The 20,460-nt window shown below is 35.3% G+C and overlaps 1 protein-coding gene and 1 non-coding gene across 4 annotated transcripts in view; one reads left to right on the top strand and one right to left on the bottom strand.

Annotated features, from left to right (window-relative positions):
- Positions 1–24: 24 nt before the first annotated feature.
- On the top strand, positions 25–143 carry LOC144969775 (5S ribosomal RNA). The gene has a single exon (XR_013644852.1). It is a non-coding gene; the product is annotated as a 5S ribosomal RNA (ribosomal RNA).
- Positions 144–14,292: 14,149 nt separating this feature from the next.
- Positions 14,293–20,460, bottom strand: part of LOC144968889 (TBC1 domain family member 10A-like) — a 15,801-nt gene continuing 9,633 nt past the window's right edge. For 2 of the 3 annotated variants that reach the window (XR_013644688.1, XR_013644689.1), the window contains exons 8-11: positions 19,979–20,093; positions 18,925–19,085; positions 16,112–17,878; positions 14,293–15,390 (exon numbers count right to left, since the gene is read on the bottom strand). Coding sequence is in view for 1 of the 3 variants with exons in the window: in XM_078907713.1 (XP_078763839.1) it covers positions 17,717–17,878; positions 18,925–19,085; positions 19,979–20,093 (438 nt within the window). In the remaining 2 variants the exon portion in view is untranslated. Of the gene's footprint in view, positions 15,391–16,050; positions 17,879–18,924; positions 19,086–19,978; positions 20,094–20,460 lie in introns of those variants that run through there. The other variant, XM_078907713.1, reaches the window with a different exon arrangement.

Here is a 20,460-nt window from a genome sequence, read left to right on the forward strand (position 1 = left end):
CAAATTCTATTTTCGACAATTGTTGTCTACGACCATACTACGTTGAAAATACCGGTTCTCGTCCGATCACCGAAGTCAAGCAACGTCAGGCGTGGTTAGTACTTAGATGGGTGACCGCTTGGGAACCCCACGTGTTGTAGACATCTTTTTTTTTTAAAGTATTTTTTTAATTTATCTATTTTACACTTTATTACATTTTTAACAATTTTATTTGTTTGTTTTTTAAATTTGTTATTTAAATTTATTTTTTTTTAATTAGTACTAACACTTCCTTTGAGCCTCGAAGTGTCCTCTCGTTGGACCACCGTATATAGTATGCGCTTGGCTAAGAAACTCATAACATTGCCATCCGGAAATAAAACGGACCAACACACAAAACTGTGTGTATCCATGAACGTTTATAGTCAGGTCAATACAGTTCAGTGAGCATTACTCATAAACGCAGATGGCAAAAAACAATAACAAAGACCCGAGTGACGTCATCTTCATTATATCGATAGCCTAGGAATCGAGAAGATTGTCCGCCTGAATAAAGATGGGTCTCGTGTAACAGGAGAATGTCAACGCTATGGGCGACCAGTAACTTTGATAAAAGCTCACTTTTGGCCATGGTCTGGCTCTCGATATTGAGGGACAATATATATAGATAGTATGCGCTTGGCTAAGAAGCTCACAACATTGCCATCCGGAAGTATAACGGACCAACACACAAAACTGTGTGTATCCATGAACGTTTATAGTCGGGTTAATACAGTTCAGTGAGCATTACTCATAAACGCAGATGGCAAAAAACAATAACAAAGACCTGAGTGACGTCATCTTCGAACTATCTATACGTCTGTTCGCTGACCCCGATACGCACTTTCTGGCTAAAATTGAGTTGGGACGCCCGCTTATTGGTGTGCTGCCGGCGGCCCTGACGACACGAACGCGGTAGTAATTGGCTGGGCGACCGGAGAACTATTGTCCGTTCCACAATCCATGCGCACGCGATGACGTTGAAATCTTCACAACCTTTTTGATGGATTTTAATGATAGAGTCTAGTTGTCTCGAATACTAGAATTAATTGTTAGTGACGTTAAGCCGATTTTTTTTTCATCGGTTACAGTCATGCCATGGTTATTGTCCAATACTTTGGGATTTTTCTTCTTTACGGTATCTAAAAAACGAAAGGTCTGGGATAGTGAACATTTGGATGGTTTACAAAAACGATATTATACAACGTGAATTCTATTGCGATTACGATCACTGAACTCCTCATAGATTGCCCAGGGGTTCACTTTTCACGAGATTCATGTGCACATGTCACTAACATTGCCACCCTGGATTCAAAATAACACAGCAAATTGTACACTTTGTACACATTTGACATAAACAATTGTTACAGTAAAAGCCAGAGGCGTAGCTTCTTGTTGCGATTTCTACATTCATAAAAAAAACCCTATAACAATATGGATTAAACGTACAAAAATTGTCCAAATGAGGAGAAAAGAACTGAACATTTACAAGTATTTCCCCAAAACAAACACTTTACATTTGACTGTTTCCCTCTTAGCCAAGGATTCCAGCAAGGGCCAGAACAAAACCAAGTAATCCCATTCCATGACAAAGACCGAAAGCAACTCAGAAAACATTTATAGCGGGATAGAGATACAGAAAGTGACCTCCAGGCCACCATGGGAGGTCAAAGATCCCACCCAGACCTAAAACCCTCATCCAGACACCAGCACATCCCACCCAGACCTAAAACCCTCATCCAGACAGACACCAGCACAGGATCCACTGAGTGGAACACACTCAAATGTTTACAAGATATTTGTTTGGTTGTTTTTGAGGGTTTTACGGCGCTTGCAACACATTTAGGTCATATCAGCGCCCACTCAGACATAAAACCCTCATCTAGACACCAGCACGGGATCCACTGAAAGGAACACACTCAAATGTTTACAAGATAGTTGTTTGTTTGTTTTTAAGGGTTTTACGGCGCTTGCAACACATTTAGGTCATATCAGCGCCACTAAAAATAAAAAGGAAGTAAATTGGATGGTAAAAACATTCTCGAGGTACAATTAAAAGAACTTGAGGAAACAGTAAGACAAAGGGGAATTAGTTCAAATAGGGAACAGATGTAGATTCCAAGAGCACACTATCAGTGTACTTAGTTTGAGATCACCTTAAAGTCTCATCCATACACCAGCACAAGATCCCACAAAGAGGAATTCACTCAAATGTTTACAAATCATATGCTAAAAAAAATAAATAATAATAACAGTACATAATATAGAGATGATTTACAGGGAAAAAATATAATCTCTCAAAACTATAACTATACATTCGACTGTTTCCCTCCTAGCCAAGGACTCCAACCAGGTTCGGGGAAAAAATAAGTATGAATAAGTAATCTCATTCCAAGACCAAGACAGAAAGCAATTGGAAAAGCAGATATCGGGGGATAGAAGACACAGCAAGTACCTCAGTGTACTTAGTTTGAGATTACCTAAAAGTCCCATCCAGGCACAAGCACGGGATTCGACTTGGAGGAACACACTCAAATGCTTACATTATAAAAAATACATCCAAAACAACAAATATAACAATACATAACAGAGATATGATTTACAAGGAAAAATATATAATCTCTCAAAAGTACAACTATACACGTGACCGTTTCCCTCCCAGTGAAGGGCTCTGTCCAGGGAAAGGACAAAACCAAGTATGTCATTTCATTCCACGACAAAGACAGAAAGCAAAAGTCCCATCCAGGCACAAGCACGGAATTCGACTTGGAGGAACACACTCAAATGCTTACATTATAAAAAATACATCCAAAACAACAAATATAACAATACATAACAGAGATATGATTTACAAGGAAAAATATATAATCTCTCAAAAGTACAACTATACACGTGACCGTTTCCCTCCCAGTGAAGGGCTCTGTCCAGGGAAAGGACAAAACCAAGTATGTCATTTCATTCCACGACAAAGACAGAAAGCAAGTTGGAAAACAGATATAGGGATATAGAAGACACAATAAGAGCCTTCCCTGCCCACTAATGGAAGGTCAAAAACCACACCCAGAAAACAAAGTATGTCATCTCATTCCACGACAGACAAAGACAGAAAGCAAGTTGGAAAACAGATACATGATGTAGAAGACACAATCAGTGCCTTCCCTGCCCACTATGGAAGGTCAAGAACCACACACAGCAGGACAGTGACTCGAGACTTTTCCTACGATTGACAAGAGAGTAATTCCTCTCCAGTTTCCACAAGTTGTTATATTCCCGAGGTTAAAAACAAAAAAATAATAATGAGCAAACATCTTTGGAGTTTATGTTGTTATTTTATTTTATAATTATAAGGACTGTGGCATTATTTCACATGATAAGTAACAATAAAGTACAATCAACAACAAATTTACAAGTAATTACAAATGTGTTGAGGAAATAGATTTGTTTGATTCACCAATTTTACAAGACTTTGAACCTTAATTTAATTGAAAAAAAAAATAATAAAAAAAGATGGGCTCAGATGACTCCTGATAAAATGGTAAAAGCTGTATGATCAAATTCTACTCTCGATTGTTATGGTAAAGCTAAGCTTTGTTTTTGTTTAAGTTTTTTAATGAGTTAAAAAAAGCTGTGCTACAGGTGAAGGCATGGTGGTCAGGTTGAAGCAGAGAACAGAAGTAGAATAATAGAGCATTCGTTATAAGAAATTGGAAAAAAAAAGCCTCTCACGTACATTATATGACTGCTGCTGTCGAGACAAAGGTTCCCATCATTTAACCATTGGATCCTTTACATTCCTTGTGGAACATAAGGCCTCAACACTACATCTCCAACCGTATTCTGTTTGTGTCTTCTTCTTCATCTCTCCCCAGGACATTCCACATTTTCCTCACAAGACCTTCTCCGTGTTTTCTTTGGCCTTCCAACTTCCATATTTCCCCCTGAGGGTTCCAGTCCACAGCTTGTCTCGTAATCGTAATCGTCATGTCTGTTGTTGGTGTTCTGAAAACGTGCCCAATCCATTTCCATTTTCTTGTTGAGATGTGTTTGTTGCTAATTTCCTCTTGTCCAGCTTTAAACCACAAGTTTTTATTCCTGATTTTCTCAGGCCATCGGTTTGTGAATGTTTGAAGTTAGTTTGTTTTACATTGAGTATCGGTCACTTTCCATGTTTCTAATCCACACAGAAGGACTGTTTTTACGTTGGTGGTGTGATATCCACACAGAAGGACTGTTTTTACGTTGGTGGTGAGTGTGATAGATTAGTTGATTTCCATATAGGTCTGAGGGTGATAAATGCATGTCATGCTTTTCCTATTCTAGCCTCTATGTCTTCATCTGTTTCTCATGGTGTTGAAATAATGTCTACGTCCTTCAGATTGTTTCCATTTACCGAGATCGGTGTTGTGTTGTGGAGTATTAGGTATTCTCACTACCTTTGTTTTTTTTGTGTTTATTCTTAAACCAGTCAATGCTGCTTCTTTGACAAGTCTGTCTGTTTTTGATTGTAAATGTTGATGGGATTGAAACAATAAACAAATATCATCAGTCCAGTCAAGGTCTTCTAGATATTGAGTCAGGTTCCATTTTATTCCAGTCTCCCTATCAATGCCGTCAAATGCCTTTTCAAAGTCAATAAAATTCATATAAAGTAGTGATTGCCATTCAAGTGACTACTCTATTATAATCCGGAGCGGTGCTATATGATGGGTACAGGATCTGTCTTTTCTGAATCCAGCTTGCTCAGGACGAAGTTTCCCATCAAGTGCAGTTTTCAATGTTTCCAATATCACTTTGCCAGTTCTTACAATCCCCTAGGTCTCCCTTTTTAGGGAACTTGTAAACAAATCCTTTCTTCCATTCAGAAGATATTTGGTTTTGACTCCATAATTTCAAGACATAGAGGGCGCAACCTGTCCACTATGGTGTTTTAATCCGTTTTGACAGCCTCTGGGCGCAGGCCATCTATCTGGTCTTGGAGCTTTTCCATTTTTCATTCCCTTTAAATTAAAGTTTAATTTTAATGCTTTGTAAATTTCTATTCTTGATCGGGGTGCTGTATTTACATGTAAAGTTTTGGCCAGTTCTATTTCTGGGGTTGTGTCAGGTGGGGCCCGATTTAGGAGTTGTCTGAAATGTTCCATCCATCGATTTCTCTGTTGTATTTCTGTTGTCAGACGTTGACCATTTCTATCCTTCCAGTCCTTGCCTGTGCCGTTTTCTTACCTGAAAGATTTTGCCGATATTGTAAAATGTTTTAAAGTCTGTTATGCCAGCTGCTTCTTCTGCTTCAGTAGCTAAGTCATTGAATTATGCCCTCTTGTCTTTCCTTGCAGTTCTCTTGACTTATTTGTTTACAATGTAGTATTCATTTTTCAGATCTTTTTCTTCTTTATTATATTGATTTATTTCTAGTTTAAGCGTTTTCCTTTCATCAACAAAATCCCAGGTTTTATTTGAAAGCCAAACGTTGTCATTTCTTGATTTTCTACCAAGAGTTTCTAGGCAAACTTCATTCCAGGCAAACTTCATTCCATGTGTTCTACAGACAAGGCTTGTTTCCTCGACAACAAAGGATCCCAATTACACTCAAATGTTTGTTTTTAAGGATTTTATGGCGCATGCAACACATTTAAATATTTCACTAAAAAATCAAATGGTTAAAAAAGAAATCAATTTCAAAACTACAAGGGCTCTTTCATAATTAACCGAAAAATGCCTGTAAAATCCGCGTTTTTTATGCTATCAACAAAATTCTTGCACGTGTTCATACCTTGACTCGTCCTTCATTTCTCTACGTCACAGCCAAGTCTGTCGACACACTTCTGCCAACGCTGCACCATGGAATAGATACCCTCTCGGAAGAAATTTCCGTCAAGGTTTTGTAGCCATTTCCGCACATGGTCAACAAGCTCTTCATCGACATCAAAGCGCTTTCCTGCCAGCTCACGTTTCAGTGGCCCAAAGAGGTGATAATCAGATGGTGCGAGGTCTGGACTGTGTGGTGGGTGTGGCAAAATCTCCCATCCATATTTCTCTAGCCAACCTTGCGTCACTCGTGCTGTGTGGGGTGTAGCGTTGTCGTGTTGCAAAATGACCCCGTTGGTCAACTGCCCTGGGCGCTTTCTGCGAATGGCCTCCCTAAGCTTGTCAAGAGTTTGGCAGTACCTTGCAGCATTGATTGTTTCTCCAGGTTGTAAGGTTTCAAACAGAATAACACCACGACTGTCCCAGAAAACAGTTCCCATTATTTTCTTTGCTGACCGCATGACTTTGAATTTCTTCGCGACAGGTGAGGATGGATGTTTCCATGTCATCGAATCTTGCTTTGTTTCTGGGGTGCAATGGTGCAACCAAGTCTCGTCACCGGTGACTATGCTGTCAAGAAAAGTCACATCGTACCCTAGAAAGTCTCCGCCGTCGTTGGCAGTATGCCCGTGAACCCTGCATGAGCTCTTGCTTCTTCTCAAAAGTTCCCTGCAGATGTCCAATCTTTGTTCTTTATGATTGTCTGTCAATTGCTTAGGAACCCATCTTGCGCTGACTTTTCTGTAGCCAAGTTCATCAAATACAATTCTATGGGCAGAAGTTTCCTAAATTTCAAGACTGCTTGCGATTTCATGAAGTTTCAACCTCCTGTCTTGACGAATAAGCTCATCAACTCGCTTCACATTATCTTCTGACGTCGCAGTTGTCGAACGCCCTCTCCCTTCCCTGTCTGTCAAGTCGGAATGGCCGGCTTCAAACAAATTACACCAGTGATAGACTTGTGGACGGCTTATAACATGCTCACCATATACACTCTGAAGTTCTTTATGAATTTCGGTAGGATTCAGACTTTTGGCGTTCAAAAAACGTATGACAGCTCTGATTTCCTCCTTTGACCAGGTTTCAAGGTGGGCCGCCATCTTTAAAATCGTCTAGAAATTCATTGTGCAAAATGATGCACTTCATAATTTCTAGGAATATCCGTAAGGAAATAAGGAATAGCATGTCGTTTACAGAATTTTAAAAATCTCCACTGGTTGCTGAGCAATGGGCATTTTTCGGTTATTTCTGAAAGAGCCCTCGTACAAGGTGACTGGTATGGGAGGAGAAATAATTTATAAGATGAAGGAACTACCATCTCCCACAAATATATGGCTGTTTCCCTTTTGTCAAAGAATCCCTGCCAGGTCTTGAACTAAAAAGATTAGTCTCATTCTATCTAGAACAACTTTTGAATAAAAGATATAAGAGGCTTAAATAGACGGCAGGACTACACCCCCCCCCCTCCCCCCCACAGCCCACCATTAAGTCTGAATGTGTATGTGAGATTGTGGGGTAGACATGTATTGGAAAACTATCATCCCGGATACTAAAATGATAAAACATCAGGTTTAAAAATATAATAAAAGTACTTTGAAATAACAGTAGAAAAGGTATAATAAAACATTTGATTTAAAGGAAACCAACTTATAAAATGTGGATTTATTCAGGGTCACCTGTAATGGCAAACAAGCTCAGTTGACTTTAAGATCAATAATTTTGACACCTGTGGTTCTTTTAAAATCAAAACTAAACATAATTTACGGATTACTTTTGTTTAGTCTAAAGAAAATTATTTCCCCATACTTTGGCTGTCAAACGGTGTTGTGAAGGAGTTTAATGGTGACGACAAAAATTATAGTTATCAGAATAATGCTATTAGTAATAACAAATAAAATTAATGATAGAAAAGTAATACAAAACATCAATATTATTATTATTATTTTCATTATTATTTCCGACTTATGTGCAAATGAAGCACCAAGAGGATAAGTTAGTCAAGTATTATTATTATTATCATTATTATTATAAATATAATTATTATTATTATTATTAATATTATTATTATACTTATTAAAATAATGATGATGAGGATGATGATGATAATAATAATATATATAAAAAAAAAAAAAAAAAAAAAAAAAAAAATAATAATAATAATAATAATAATAATAATAATAATAATAATAATAATAATAATAATAATAATAATAATAATAATAATAATAATAATAATAATAATAGTTATAAATAATAATTTTAAAAAATAAATAAAAAAAATAAAAATAATAATAATATTTTGTATGACTTCCTCTATCATTAATTTTATAATAATAACAATAATCAAAGGGCAAGACAATTGTACAGTATATTTTCCAATTAAAATTCAACACCACGTACTATACGTTAAATTAGGCAATTACTGAATGTCACGATATGGATTTGTTGTTAATCATTGTATCCATTCCTCACACATACGATGCACATATAGCATAGGATGTATAGAAGTTAGCGAATGTGAGAATAGGTTTGAAAGACGATATCTCTTGTTGAATTGGAAAGGAAAATCTACATTTAGGTTACAGGCCATGTCATCTAACTTGCCACAAGATCAGTATTATCTTAATGCTTAAAAAATATAACTTATGAATTTTAGTTAATTTGTTTTTCCAACTATCCATATTATTTCATAACATTTTATTGATGAAGATGATGATTATGAAAAAAAAACAACCTCTCACTTAAATATAAGAAAACAATTCATTCCTTTGCAGCTCCTCAAAATATAAAATGACTTCATCTTAATCTGTGCATTATCTGAAGCCAATTAACAAATTTATTACAAACATCCACGTTTTAAGTACAATTATGAAAATATTATAGTATTTCAATGTCTGCTTTAAATTACAGCAACTAACTTTTGAGGCTAAATTCTACAAAATCATAACTTCTTCAGGTTTTCATCTGGTTATGACTGCAAACCTAGGTGGTATTTCATCAAGAGAGCTGTAAGAACGATGTAACTGAAGCTTTATTAGTTCCATTGCATTCCATCGATGCTCGCTTGCTGAAAAATCAGGTTTAAATAAATCCTCCCCTCTCCCTCCAGCATTGTAAGGCTTTAAAAAAACACTCTTGGCTTTTTAAGCACCCAGAGAAATTATGAGCCAAATCATATAATACTAATACAGCTAATCTAGAACATGAGCAGAGTAAATCCTAGCGGCAAGTGTGTGAATATTCTATACACGGTCAAAATCAGGGGGAAAAAATAGTCCACGACTCAGACCTCAGTGCGGGTTTGCTGTTAAATGAAAGGGGGGGGGGGGGGGGGATTACAATCAAATAATCAAATCAATAATAGCATAATATGGGAGAAAACAAACAATACCACTAAACTGTAATAAATATTTGATGTGTTAATGTGAACACTTAAGTATCACTTAATCCAACAGATTTTAGAGGTCAAGATTGCCCATGGAATGTCAATGAAAAATGTAGAAAAATCATGAATCGAATCCTGTACAGTTAATCTGGTTTCCAACAAAACACAAGCTTTTGACAAATGATAATTAGAAGAATTTTTAAAAACAACTTTTTCCAGCAATATGGAAAAGAATAATGAAGACGAGATACATCCATTGTACAACTTATACTATACGACAAATAAAGGAAATTTCACACATACATCAAACAATGTGAAAAAAAATATGAGGTTTAAAAAAAAGGATAAAATTGATATCACTTCGTTGTAACTGACATTTATATTTCTGGAAATTAAAAAAAATCCTAAAAGGATAGAAATACTTTAAATGTGAATGGCAAAAAATAAAATAAAAAAATTAAAAACCCGGAAAAAAACAAACAAACCAAAAATAACCCCCAGTTAATCCACTATTAAATGAAATTTTTAAAAAGGCTGTGACAATTTGGTATTGCTTGTTTGAAGGAGTTAAAGAGCACTTGTGCAATTTTAGGTCATATCAGCATCACAGAAAATGTAGATGATGGCACGGCCAAAAAGTGTGGATTTTGTCTCCATAAAAAAGGATGAGGTTGATTACTCTATTTTTAGAAGTTTAACTGTGTGACAGTGTGTGACTCTTGAGGTATTTTCGGTATTGGAAAAAAAGAATAGTATAAATCACACAGGACAAATTCATATAGTTCTATATTTAGTTTGTTTTGTTTTGTTTTTAAGGGTTTTACGGCGCTTGCAACACATTAAGGTCGTATCAGCGCCAGTAAAAAGGAAGAAAATGGGATAGTAAAAAGTTCTAGAATTACAATTAAAGAAACCAAGAGAAAGTAAGACAAAGGGGGAACTAGGAACAAATAGGGATCAGATGTAGATTCCAAGAGCATACCATCAATGTACTTAGTTTGAGATCACCTATAAGTCTCATCCGGACACAAGCACAAAATCCAACAAGGAGGAATACACTCAAATGCTTACATTATACATTAAAAATAACAAATATAATAATACATAACAGAGAGATGATTTACGAGGAAAAAAATATCATCTCCCCAGAAAATATCTATGCATTTGACTGTTTCCCTCCCAGCTAGGACTCCGGCCAGGGCCAAGACAAAACCAAGTAATCTCATTCCAAGACAAAGACAGAAAGCATGTTGGAAAACAGATATAAGGGGATAGAAGACACAGTATGTACCTCCCTGCCCACTATGGGAGGTCAGGATCCCCACCCAGTCTATATTTAGAATTCAGAGCCTGCAAGACTCTTGGGTGACAGTGAATACTAATCTACTAGAAGCCATGGATTGTAAAAAGTGTTGTACAAGATGAATGAAACAAACACTAAAAGAATGAAATACGAAACACAGAAGAAAATGGGAAAGTCAAAAAATTCTAGATTTAAGATGAAAAGCGAGAAAAAAGGTAAGACAAAGAGGACTGGTTCGTTTGTTTTGTTTTGTTTTTAAGGGTTTTACGGCGCTTGCAACACATTAAGGTCATATAAGCGCCAGTAGAAAGGAAGAAAATGGGATAGTAAAAAGTTCTAGAATTACAATTAAAGCACCCAAGAAAAAGTAAGACAAAGGGGAATTGGTTCAAATAGGAAACAGGCTTAGATTCCAAGAGCACACTATCAAAGTACTCAGTTTGAGATCACCTAAAAGTCTCATCTAGACACAAGCACAGGTCCCCACTAAGAGGAATACACTCAAATGTTTACAAATCATATATAATATTTATACAAATTATAATACATTGCATAACAGAGAGATGATTTACAAGTAAAAAAATATCATCTCCCAAAACTCTAACTAAACATTTGACTGTTTCCCTCCCAGCCAGGGTTTCCGGCCAGGGCCTGGACAAAACCAAGTAATCTTATTCCAAGACAACGATAGAAAGCATGTTGGAAAACTGATATAGGTGGGTAGAAGACACAGTTAGTACCTCCCTGCCCACTATGGGAGGTAAGGAACCCCACCTAGCCTAACTCACTAGTGGAAGTCTTCCATTGGTGGGTCTCGCCCTGACAAGGGTTTTAACAAAATATTTTACATGGAGTGTGAAACTGTGAAGGTATACATAAGGAAAAAATACATGTGTCAAAATGCATGTTAATGTTATCACCGCAAAAACATTCAATAACAAAGAGGGCAAGAGCTCATACAATCACTGGATTTGAAAAGTAAGTAAGTTATGCATATTAATGTAAATATGATGAATTTAATCGTATCGTTTTCGTAGCGATTTCAATGGTATGTCAGTGTAGTATTATATTGAAATGGAATGCGTGTTCAAACATAGAGAAGATTCAAATACAAATACACAATCACATTAACTTACAGTACACTCCTAATGTTGGCAAAATGTCAGAATAAATTAATGCATTAATAAAAAAAACACACACAAAAAAGTTCCCCAAAATTCTATACACAAGATTAACAAGCACAATTAACAAAATGGGCAACGAGTCATAAAGTGTACAGATGCTGGAGCAGGTTTTGAAATATCTACTAGCCTTGTGAGGGAATGCTCTCTAGCCAGAGAGAGAGAACTTTATAAACAATTCATTTAAGCATTAACTAGCAACTCCTGATGAATATAAACATTTACAAATTATTGCCAATAAATTATAATATATAATATGTAAACAAAACATAATACAGTGCGTAACAGAGAGATGATTTACAAGGAAAAAAATATCGTCTCCCAAAACTAACTATACATTTGACTGTTTCCCTCTCAGCCAGGGCCAGGACAAAACCAAGTAATTTCATTCCAAGACAAAGACAGAAAGCAAGTTGGAAAACAGATCTAGGGGGATAGAAGACACAGTATGTACCTCCCTGCCGACTATGGGAGGTCAGGAACCCCATCCCAATATAGGGGGTTAGAAGACACAGTAAGAATCTCCCTGCCCACTATGGGAGGCCAGGAACCCCACCCACAATGCCACACTTATTTCTAGTTCAACACACTCAAGTGTGACATGACGTAGCACTATCCAAATCATAACAGCATCATATATATATGGTTAGTTGGAACTGTGTAAAAATTAATATTCCATTATTGGATATGTTTGTTTGTTTTTTAAGAGTTTTATGGCGCTTGTAACACATTCAGGTCATTTAGGAAGAAAACAGGATTGTATAAAAATTTTAGATTTACAATTAAAAAGCACACGAGAAAAGGTAGGACAAAGGGGAATGGTTGTTTTGTTTTTATGTTCTGTTTTTAAGGGTTTTACGGTGCTTGCAACACATTTAGGTCACATCAGCGCCAGTAAAAGGAAAGAAAATGGGATAGTGAGAATTACAATTAACGCACCTAAGAATAAGGGAGACAAAGGGGAATTGGTTCAAACAGGGAACAAATGTAGATTCCAAGAGCAAACTATCAGTGTACTTAGTTTGAGATCACTAAATGTCCCATCCAGACACAAGCACTGGTCCCCGCCAAGAGGAACACACTCAAATGTTTACAAATCATACAAGCTATGTAGAAGGGAAAATAATACAATGAATAACAGAGAGATAATTTACAAGGAATAAAAATATCATTTCCCAAAACTCACTATACATGTGACTGGTTCCCTCCCAGCCAGGGTCAGGACAAAATCAAGTAATCTCATTCCAAGACAAAGACAGAAAGCAAGTTGGAAAACAGATCTAGGGGGAGAGAAGACACAGTATGTACCTCCCAGCCGACTATGGGAGGTCAGGAACCCCATCCCAATATAGGGGGATAGAAGACACAGTAAGTACCTCCCTGCCCACTATGGGAGGTCAGGAACCCTACCCAGGGGGAATGGTTCAAATGGGAACAGATGTCAATTCAAAAAGCACACTATCAACCTACTTAGTTTGAGATCACTTAAAAGTTTCATCCCGACATAAGCACAGGATCCTACTAAAAGAAATACACTTACAAATCATTATAAAATAAAAACAGAAAATACAACAGTACATAACAGAGATGATTTACAAGGGAATAAAAATCATCTCCCAAAAATACATCTATGCATTCGACTGTTTCCCTCTCAACTATGGACTCCAGCCAGGGCTAGGATATAACCAAATAATCTCATTCCAAGACAAAGACATAAATCAACTAGGAAAACAGATATAAGATAGAAGACACAGCATTGTAGGATGATGACATGAATCACATAGAAAGTGACAATAGTTAGAGGATAGAAAACCCCAGCAACATCCGACATAATCAACTTGGGTTTAAAATGAAAAGAACCATTACACAAGCTCCTGATGATTTCGTCAACAGAGAATTATACTATGTTTGCCATTTTATACAAGATGTGATTTTTAACAGCTTCAATAATGGAATAGTAATTTATAAAGATCAAAATTAATTGATATCAATGTCCATGGTATATCCTGGAACAATTTAGTCACAAGTACGTGCAATTTCAAATGATTAATTCACACTTTAAAAAGTGGACACTAACGAGACATTAGCCATCGCCAAAAATTACTTTTGCATGGATTGTCCAATAAAAAATCAACACAATAATAGCATGACATTGATTCATTGATGACAATATCTAAGAAGATTGCTTGCAATCTGCCAAACTCAATGAGTTTGATATCTGACAAAAAATGGATAATGACTTTAAGAAAAATAAAATTCTTTATGCTGTGTGATAGTAATGAAGCACCCCGGCAAAGGCCACTGATAAGCACCACTTGCAAAATGACACCAACAATTATTCATTTCATATTTCAATACAAAAAGTCTTTGATAACTTTCCTTTTCTTATACGTATAAGAAAATATTCAGCATTTCAAGTTAATATCTCCTCGTTTATTTTATTTATTCCTTTGTTTTTATTCTCAATGCTTGAGATAGTTTTGGGTCATATCAGTCTAAAAAACAGAAGTTATTTTGCCTCTACAATTGTCCAGGAGAAAGTAGGACAAAGAAGATCAGTTAAAAAGTTCCTTCCAAGCACTGAATTTCTCCCCCCCCCCCCCCCCCCCCCCCCCCCCCCCATCCCTCATCATAACATTAAAGAAAATTGCTCCCTGAAAAAAATGCCTTGTTTTACACTTTAGCTAGATAACTTTTACGACATACATCAAAGACTTGTGACTTGTCAAAAATAGGAAAATTTTTGTTATATTTTCAGGTTTGAAAACCAACTGTTAAATTACTTATGAGCAAACAGAACTTTTACACCAATCCAGTCATACAGTTAACCATTTTTTATTCAGATAGATTTTGTCATGCGACGTAATATAAACAATTAAGAAATGTTGATTAAAAAGAGAATATAAAGTACTATACAGCATACTTGTGATTATGATTGATGCTAGGAAATACATTTCCCATTGTAAACTATACAGCAGTGGATACTGTAGACCACGTGCCAGTCCATGAAAAAAAATCCAGTCAGCACAGAAAGGGTCAAGATACAAAAGTGGCTACACACACACATTGATGGCATTTGTACAAACAATCATAAACAGTCATTTCAAAGATTCTTTCATGGATTATGTACAATTTGATTGATTTTACTAGAACTTTGTCCTCAGTGAGGAAAAAGTATATGGAAAAATTGTATTGATTTTGTTTTCAAAAAGTTAATAAAATGGTTAGACTTTTGACAAATGGATAGAAAAGCATGCTAAATAAAAAGTAGTAATTGCAGTTGGAAAATAACAATTCTAGTTTTTGCCACTGATCCGTGGAATTGTATTTTCATTTTTACGTGTCCGTCCGTGCTAAAGGTTTAGAACCACTGATCTAAACTTGGATAAACAGGATAAGACATGTTTAATTCAAATTGTGATGAGTCCAATGATAGAACTAAAATTCAAAGAAAATCTATGTGAAATAATGTAATGTTTAAAATATATCTTCAAAGTCTCTAAATACAAATTAAAAAACCCTGAATAATTACAGTAAAAAAAATCATGAGTATTTAACATGGTGGAAAACAAAAACCAAAGTAGAAAAAAAATGATGTCAAATATTTTGACAGTTATAGATCTGCTAATTTCATTTATTTGTTAATGTAAAGACTAGATAATTGTAACAAAAATCTGTAAGAAATAATGACATGTTTACTGTATATAGACCTGTAAATGAGCTCTATAAAAATTGACTGAAGCTGAAACTCTTCGTAATTCGTCGTAGCGGTAAAATCCAAAGAATCAAAATGAAAGGTAAACAGCAAGCTCACTTGAGCAAAGCAATGGCAGAAAACTAAATTGCGAGGGAATTAATTAGGCTACTTACCATTGTTCCTTGTAATTAGGTACCCAATCAGTGAAGAAACTTAGAAACAGTCAACCAGTTTGTTTACAACATGAGGTAATCGAGATGTGCTTGTAGCAATCATTTAACTTTCGATTTTAAGGTGTCTACATAACGAACTTCCGGTGTTTCGAATTTTTCTTTCTCATACTTTTCCTGTCCTTCAAGTAAATGTGGTCAATTTTGGCTTAGACGAAACAGTGAAATTTATCGCTCGGCGGCTCAGTTAAAATTGGCTACGACAGGTTTCGAAAGTGAAAAATTAATTTCACGAAGGCTGTGTGAAAATACACTGGGGTGTGTTCAGACACGGCAATTCTAAAAAGCGTCGCTTAGCCTTGGCAATATATATCCATCATTAATATAAACGGCCCATGAGCTATGCGTGGGGCTGTGGAACATTCCTAGTTAACTTTACAGTCAATCGACTACGATTCATGAATTCTTTCTTTATTCATTTCTTTCTTCCCTTTTTAAAAATATTTGAATTTTACGAATTGACTGATTTCAGTTAATTGACTGAGAATTTACAGGTCTATGTATATCAAATTTTCCACTTTGTTCAGAGAAATGATAAAATTATATTAGATCTTTCTGGGCGAAAGATTTGAGATATATGGAAACAATAAGTGACTTCTTCATTTTTCAAATCTGAACTTTACAAGATTCACATCATTAGATAAATCACAGAAAGCTTAATTTTGCCAGTTAAAATTCAATAAGCGTATGATAAATTATCAGTATTTCATCATTAACGGGTATGGGGATAGGGGTGGTACTAAGGTCCTGAAAATTTCTTTTCCCTTAAATATAAATTTTTATTCCTTTTGATTCCTATATATTATTGATATACGTGATGAGCAAAGATAAAACATTATTTTTTTGCTGTCATTTGCCTTTGGTTGCCATGGAAACAAATAGGACCAATGCTTATCAAAAAGTAAGGGAAGAGAAGAAAGTCCCACAAAATGGGATATCAAGAGTTTTGACAGTAGTATTTTGACGATCTTCATATTCAAGTGAGGTCTTCTCAGATGATTTCCTTTCCACTTTTATATTTCTCAACCGTTTGCCTAAAAATTTAGAATAAATGGTAATCAATTACCTCCCCCCCTCCCCTCCCCTCCTTTGTTTAAAGACAATAAATCTTGTGATTCACACGAAAACAAGAAATAAAGCTAATGAAACTCATTTTTTTAAAAATGTAAGTAAAATGATGAACGAATTTAAAATAAGTGTATATCAAAACTAATCTATTTATATGAAACCATTTATTTCTCTAAAATTACTAGAACATATTTAAACAATTTTTCTCATTCTCAAGATGACTGTCTAGATTATTCAAATGGACATTTTAAGCAAATTTTCCTCAAAATGAGAGATTTTGAATTGGAAATTAGCCACTAAAATGTCAAAACCCAGGATGGAATTTCTTGTGAGATCTGTTAGAAAATTCTGTTATGTATATTGGGGGATTTTATGTTTATTGGGAGATTTTATGTCTATTGGGGGATTTTATGTTTATTGGGGGATTTTATGATTATTGGGGGATTTTCTAACTAAAGATTAAGATGAGATGAACCAAATTGGCTTTTCATCCGCCAAATTGTTATTTTGTTTAATATGGCGTGCAAGCACTTCAAATATTCTTAACATCCCATAATTACATGATTTTGAACATTGAATTAAAAAATTCTTAACATTTAAGTTTCTCTCTTTTCAAATATGTCTGGGTTTAAGGCATTTTGACTGAAAATTTCCGAGACAGAGCAAAAAAAAAAAAAGTTTTATTCTGATTTTGTACCATTTGAAGTTCCAATTCTGATACAAATAAAAATTTTAACTCAGCACTCAAATGTTTAAAAACAAAGTTTTGACAATCAAACACTGTAAAAGTACCAGATATTCAACCATTCTTGGGTATCCAAATATTTTTGGCAGTCCAAGTCTCTGGAACTTAAAAACAATCTTTAAAAAAAACTCAATAGGACATACTTGTATACAGGTAGAGAGACCTGAATAAAATATCACATTTTCTGTAAAATACTTCTGATATCATTTGTAACCGATTAGAATATTGTGACAGTAAATGTTATAATTTACCAAAAAAAGTATTGATGATGTAAACATTTAATGCTATGTTCTTCTTTTATTTTTCCCTTCTTTATGTGACCCTGTTGATCCAATCGCTAGCTGCTGTCTCTCCTTCTCTCTGGCTTCTCTGGCAGCCCGTCTCTTCGCACCTTGTTTATGATGTTCTCTCTCCATATCACGTTCAGTAATGCCTAAGTGAAGGCACTGAAATAAAACATTGGAAAAATGATTCAAGACATAAAAAAAGACATATGATTACAGCATATACAGTGTAGAGTGGACACATCAACAATACTTATAACAACATCACGAATATATCAAAAGACCTGCCAAATTGAAAACTTCAAATTTAGTAATTTTTATGCACCAATTTTTAGCAATTTGACAAGGAAATTCGTAAAAAGAGAGAGAGAGAGAGAGAGAGAGAGAGAGAGAGAGAGAGAGGGGGGGAGAGAGAGGGAGAGAGAGGGAGAGAGAGGGAGAGAGAGAGAGAGAGAGAGAGAGAGAGAGAGAGAGAGAGAGAGAGAGAGAGAGAGAGAGAGAGAGAGAACTTTATATAGCCAAGTGAGACAAAAAGAAATCTTAAAACCCACATTATATAGTAAGTGAGAAAGGAGAAGACAAAGGGTTGGGGTGGAGGAGGGGGCAACTCATTCTATACCTAAAGTCAATAAGGCAAGATGATACATGTCAAGAATGGGAGATGGAATTCTGTGTGGTCAACTCAACCCACAGCAACTTGTGGTAAATGCTAAGTAGCCGAATGGGTCAGCCCCACTGTCTGTAAATATTTTGACACGCTGATGGAGGAATTGCATCGTTAAACCTGACGACAAAATGCATTTTTTCAATTGCCTGTAGTAAAATTGTGAGTGATGCTCAGGATCTGTGGGGCTGATTGCTCTGGTTGACAGACAAGTACTTGATGTGGCTATGAGTCAACCACATTAAAAACAAATATGAATTCAAAAAGTGCAAATGATTTTTTTTTATTTCAATTTTCAAGTCAAAACTAGAACAACTGGAATGTACATTCGACTAAAATATACAATAACTAACGTTATTTTTAAAGATGTAGGAATTGTATGTTGATTGAATAACCTGATTCTCATACTATAAGTAAAAAGGGCATCCATGTCAATAGCTTGCTAGGCATAGCAAGAAAAGGTCACTGAACCATTAAGCAGAAGCATCAAATGTTGTATAAATAGGATCTAAAATGAAGGAAGGATTAAGGAGATGACACATACTTCTCTAAAAATGAATTCTTCATCCTGGAGTTCTGGTGGGAGTTTTCTCATTCTCAAACGTTCCAAAATTTCATTTTGTGTAGGACACTGTGCTTGATTTTCAGGACCTTCTAACAAGAGTTTCAATATGACCAAGCCAACACGAAACAGGACTTTCATTCCTAGGATACAAAAGAGGGGTAAAATTCTCCATGAATATAACTGCTTATTATAGACTATAACCTGTCATTCAGAATGCCTCAACACAAAGCCACAGCTGCCAACCCATAATGCCAGTAAAACGGAATAAGACAACCATGATTCAAATCTTACAATCGACAACTTTTCCCAAAGCCAAAGATGCAAAAACCTATTATTTTTTAATAATCTCATCCATTCAAATAAATAATAAGACATTAAGAATTGTAAGTCTTTCTTTTGAAGTATAATAGAAACATGTTAATTAACAATACTTCAAGACTCTCAAATTAGCCACGTTCACATTACATGTGTTAACATCACTCAATGGTTAAGAGAAAAAAAATAAAGAAAAAATGAGATTATAAAATCTTATCAGAATAGACCCTTAAAATCAGGACAATCTCAGGGACGAAATGGGAGTTAGCAGCTCTGAAAATCTCTCTTTTGTCAATAACTATTCATTATAAAATAATAATAAAATTGTTTTAATACTTTTACGATTCACAGCTTCAGGCAGCTTAGTATTTACCAATTATCAAATGTAATGGGTTTTATATAGCGCCATTATCCATTTACAATGCTCAACTGGGCTCCACAATGACAATAACAAATAATAAGTAAACAAATTAATAAATCCACACACAAACACATCCACATATATATATATATATATATAAGTAAAAAAAAAAAATGAAAGTAAAGAGCCTTTTCTAAGGACTCTTACTGTACACTACATACAAAGGGATTGAACCTGGCACTACAGGTCCCAAGCCAATTATCATAGACCAGATCACAAATAGACTACGTATGAATTATGAGAGATACGAATTATGGGGAAATGTACAAATCCAAGTGCCAATAATATGCTTCATACCTTCACACAGAAATTGGTCCCATATCCTTAGAACAACCGGCCATGGCAGGTTTCGAATGAAGGCACACATGAACCACTCGGTCATATACATGATTGGTTCTACACTGTTCTTTTTCTGTCATCAAAACAAATGGATTGGAATGAATGAATACAATCATTTTTAACCACTCGGTCATATACATGATTGGTTCTACATTGTTCTTTTTCTGTCATCAAAACAAATGGATTGGAATGAATGAATACAATCATTTTTAACCACTCGGTCATATACATGATTGGTTCTACACTGTTCTTTTTCTGTCATCAAAACAAATGGATTGGGATGAATGAATACAATCATTTTTAACCACTCGGTCATATACATGATTGGTTCTACACTGTTCTTTTTCTGTCATCAAAACAAATGGATTGGATGAATGAATACAATCATTTTTAACCACTCGGTCATATACATGATTGGTTCTACACTGTTCTTTTTCTGT

Source organism: Berghia stephanieae, chromosome 3, assembly GCF_034508935.2.
Source record: "Berghia stephanieae isolate SIO BIC M18660-M18661 chromosome 3, UCSD_Bste_1.3, whole genome shotgun sequence".
In the NCBI taxonomy this organism is placed as follows: domain Eukaryota; kingdom Metazoa; phylum Mollusca; class Gastropoda; order Nudibranchia; family Aeolidiidae; genus Berghia; species Berghia stephanieae.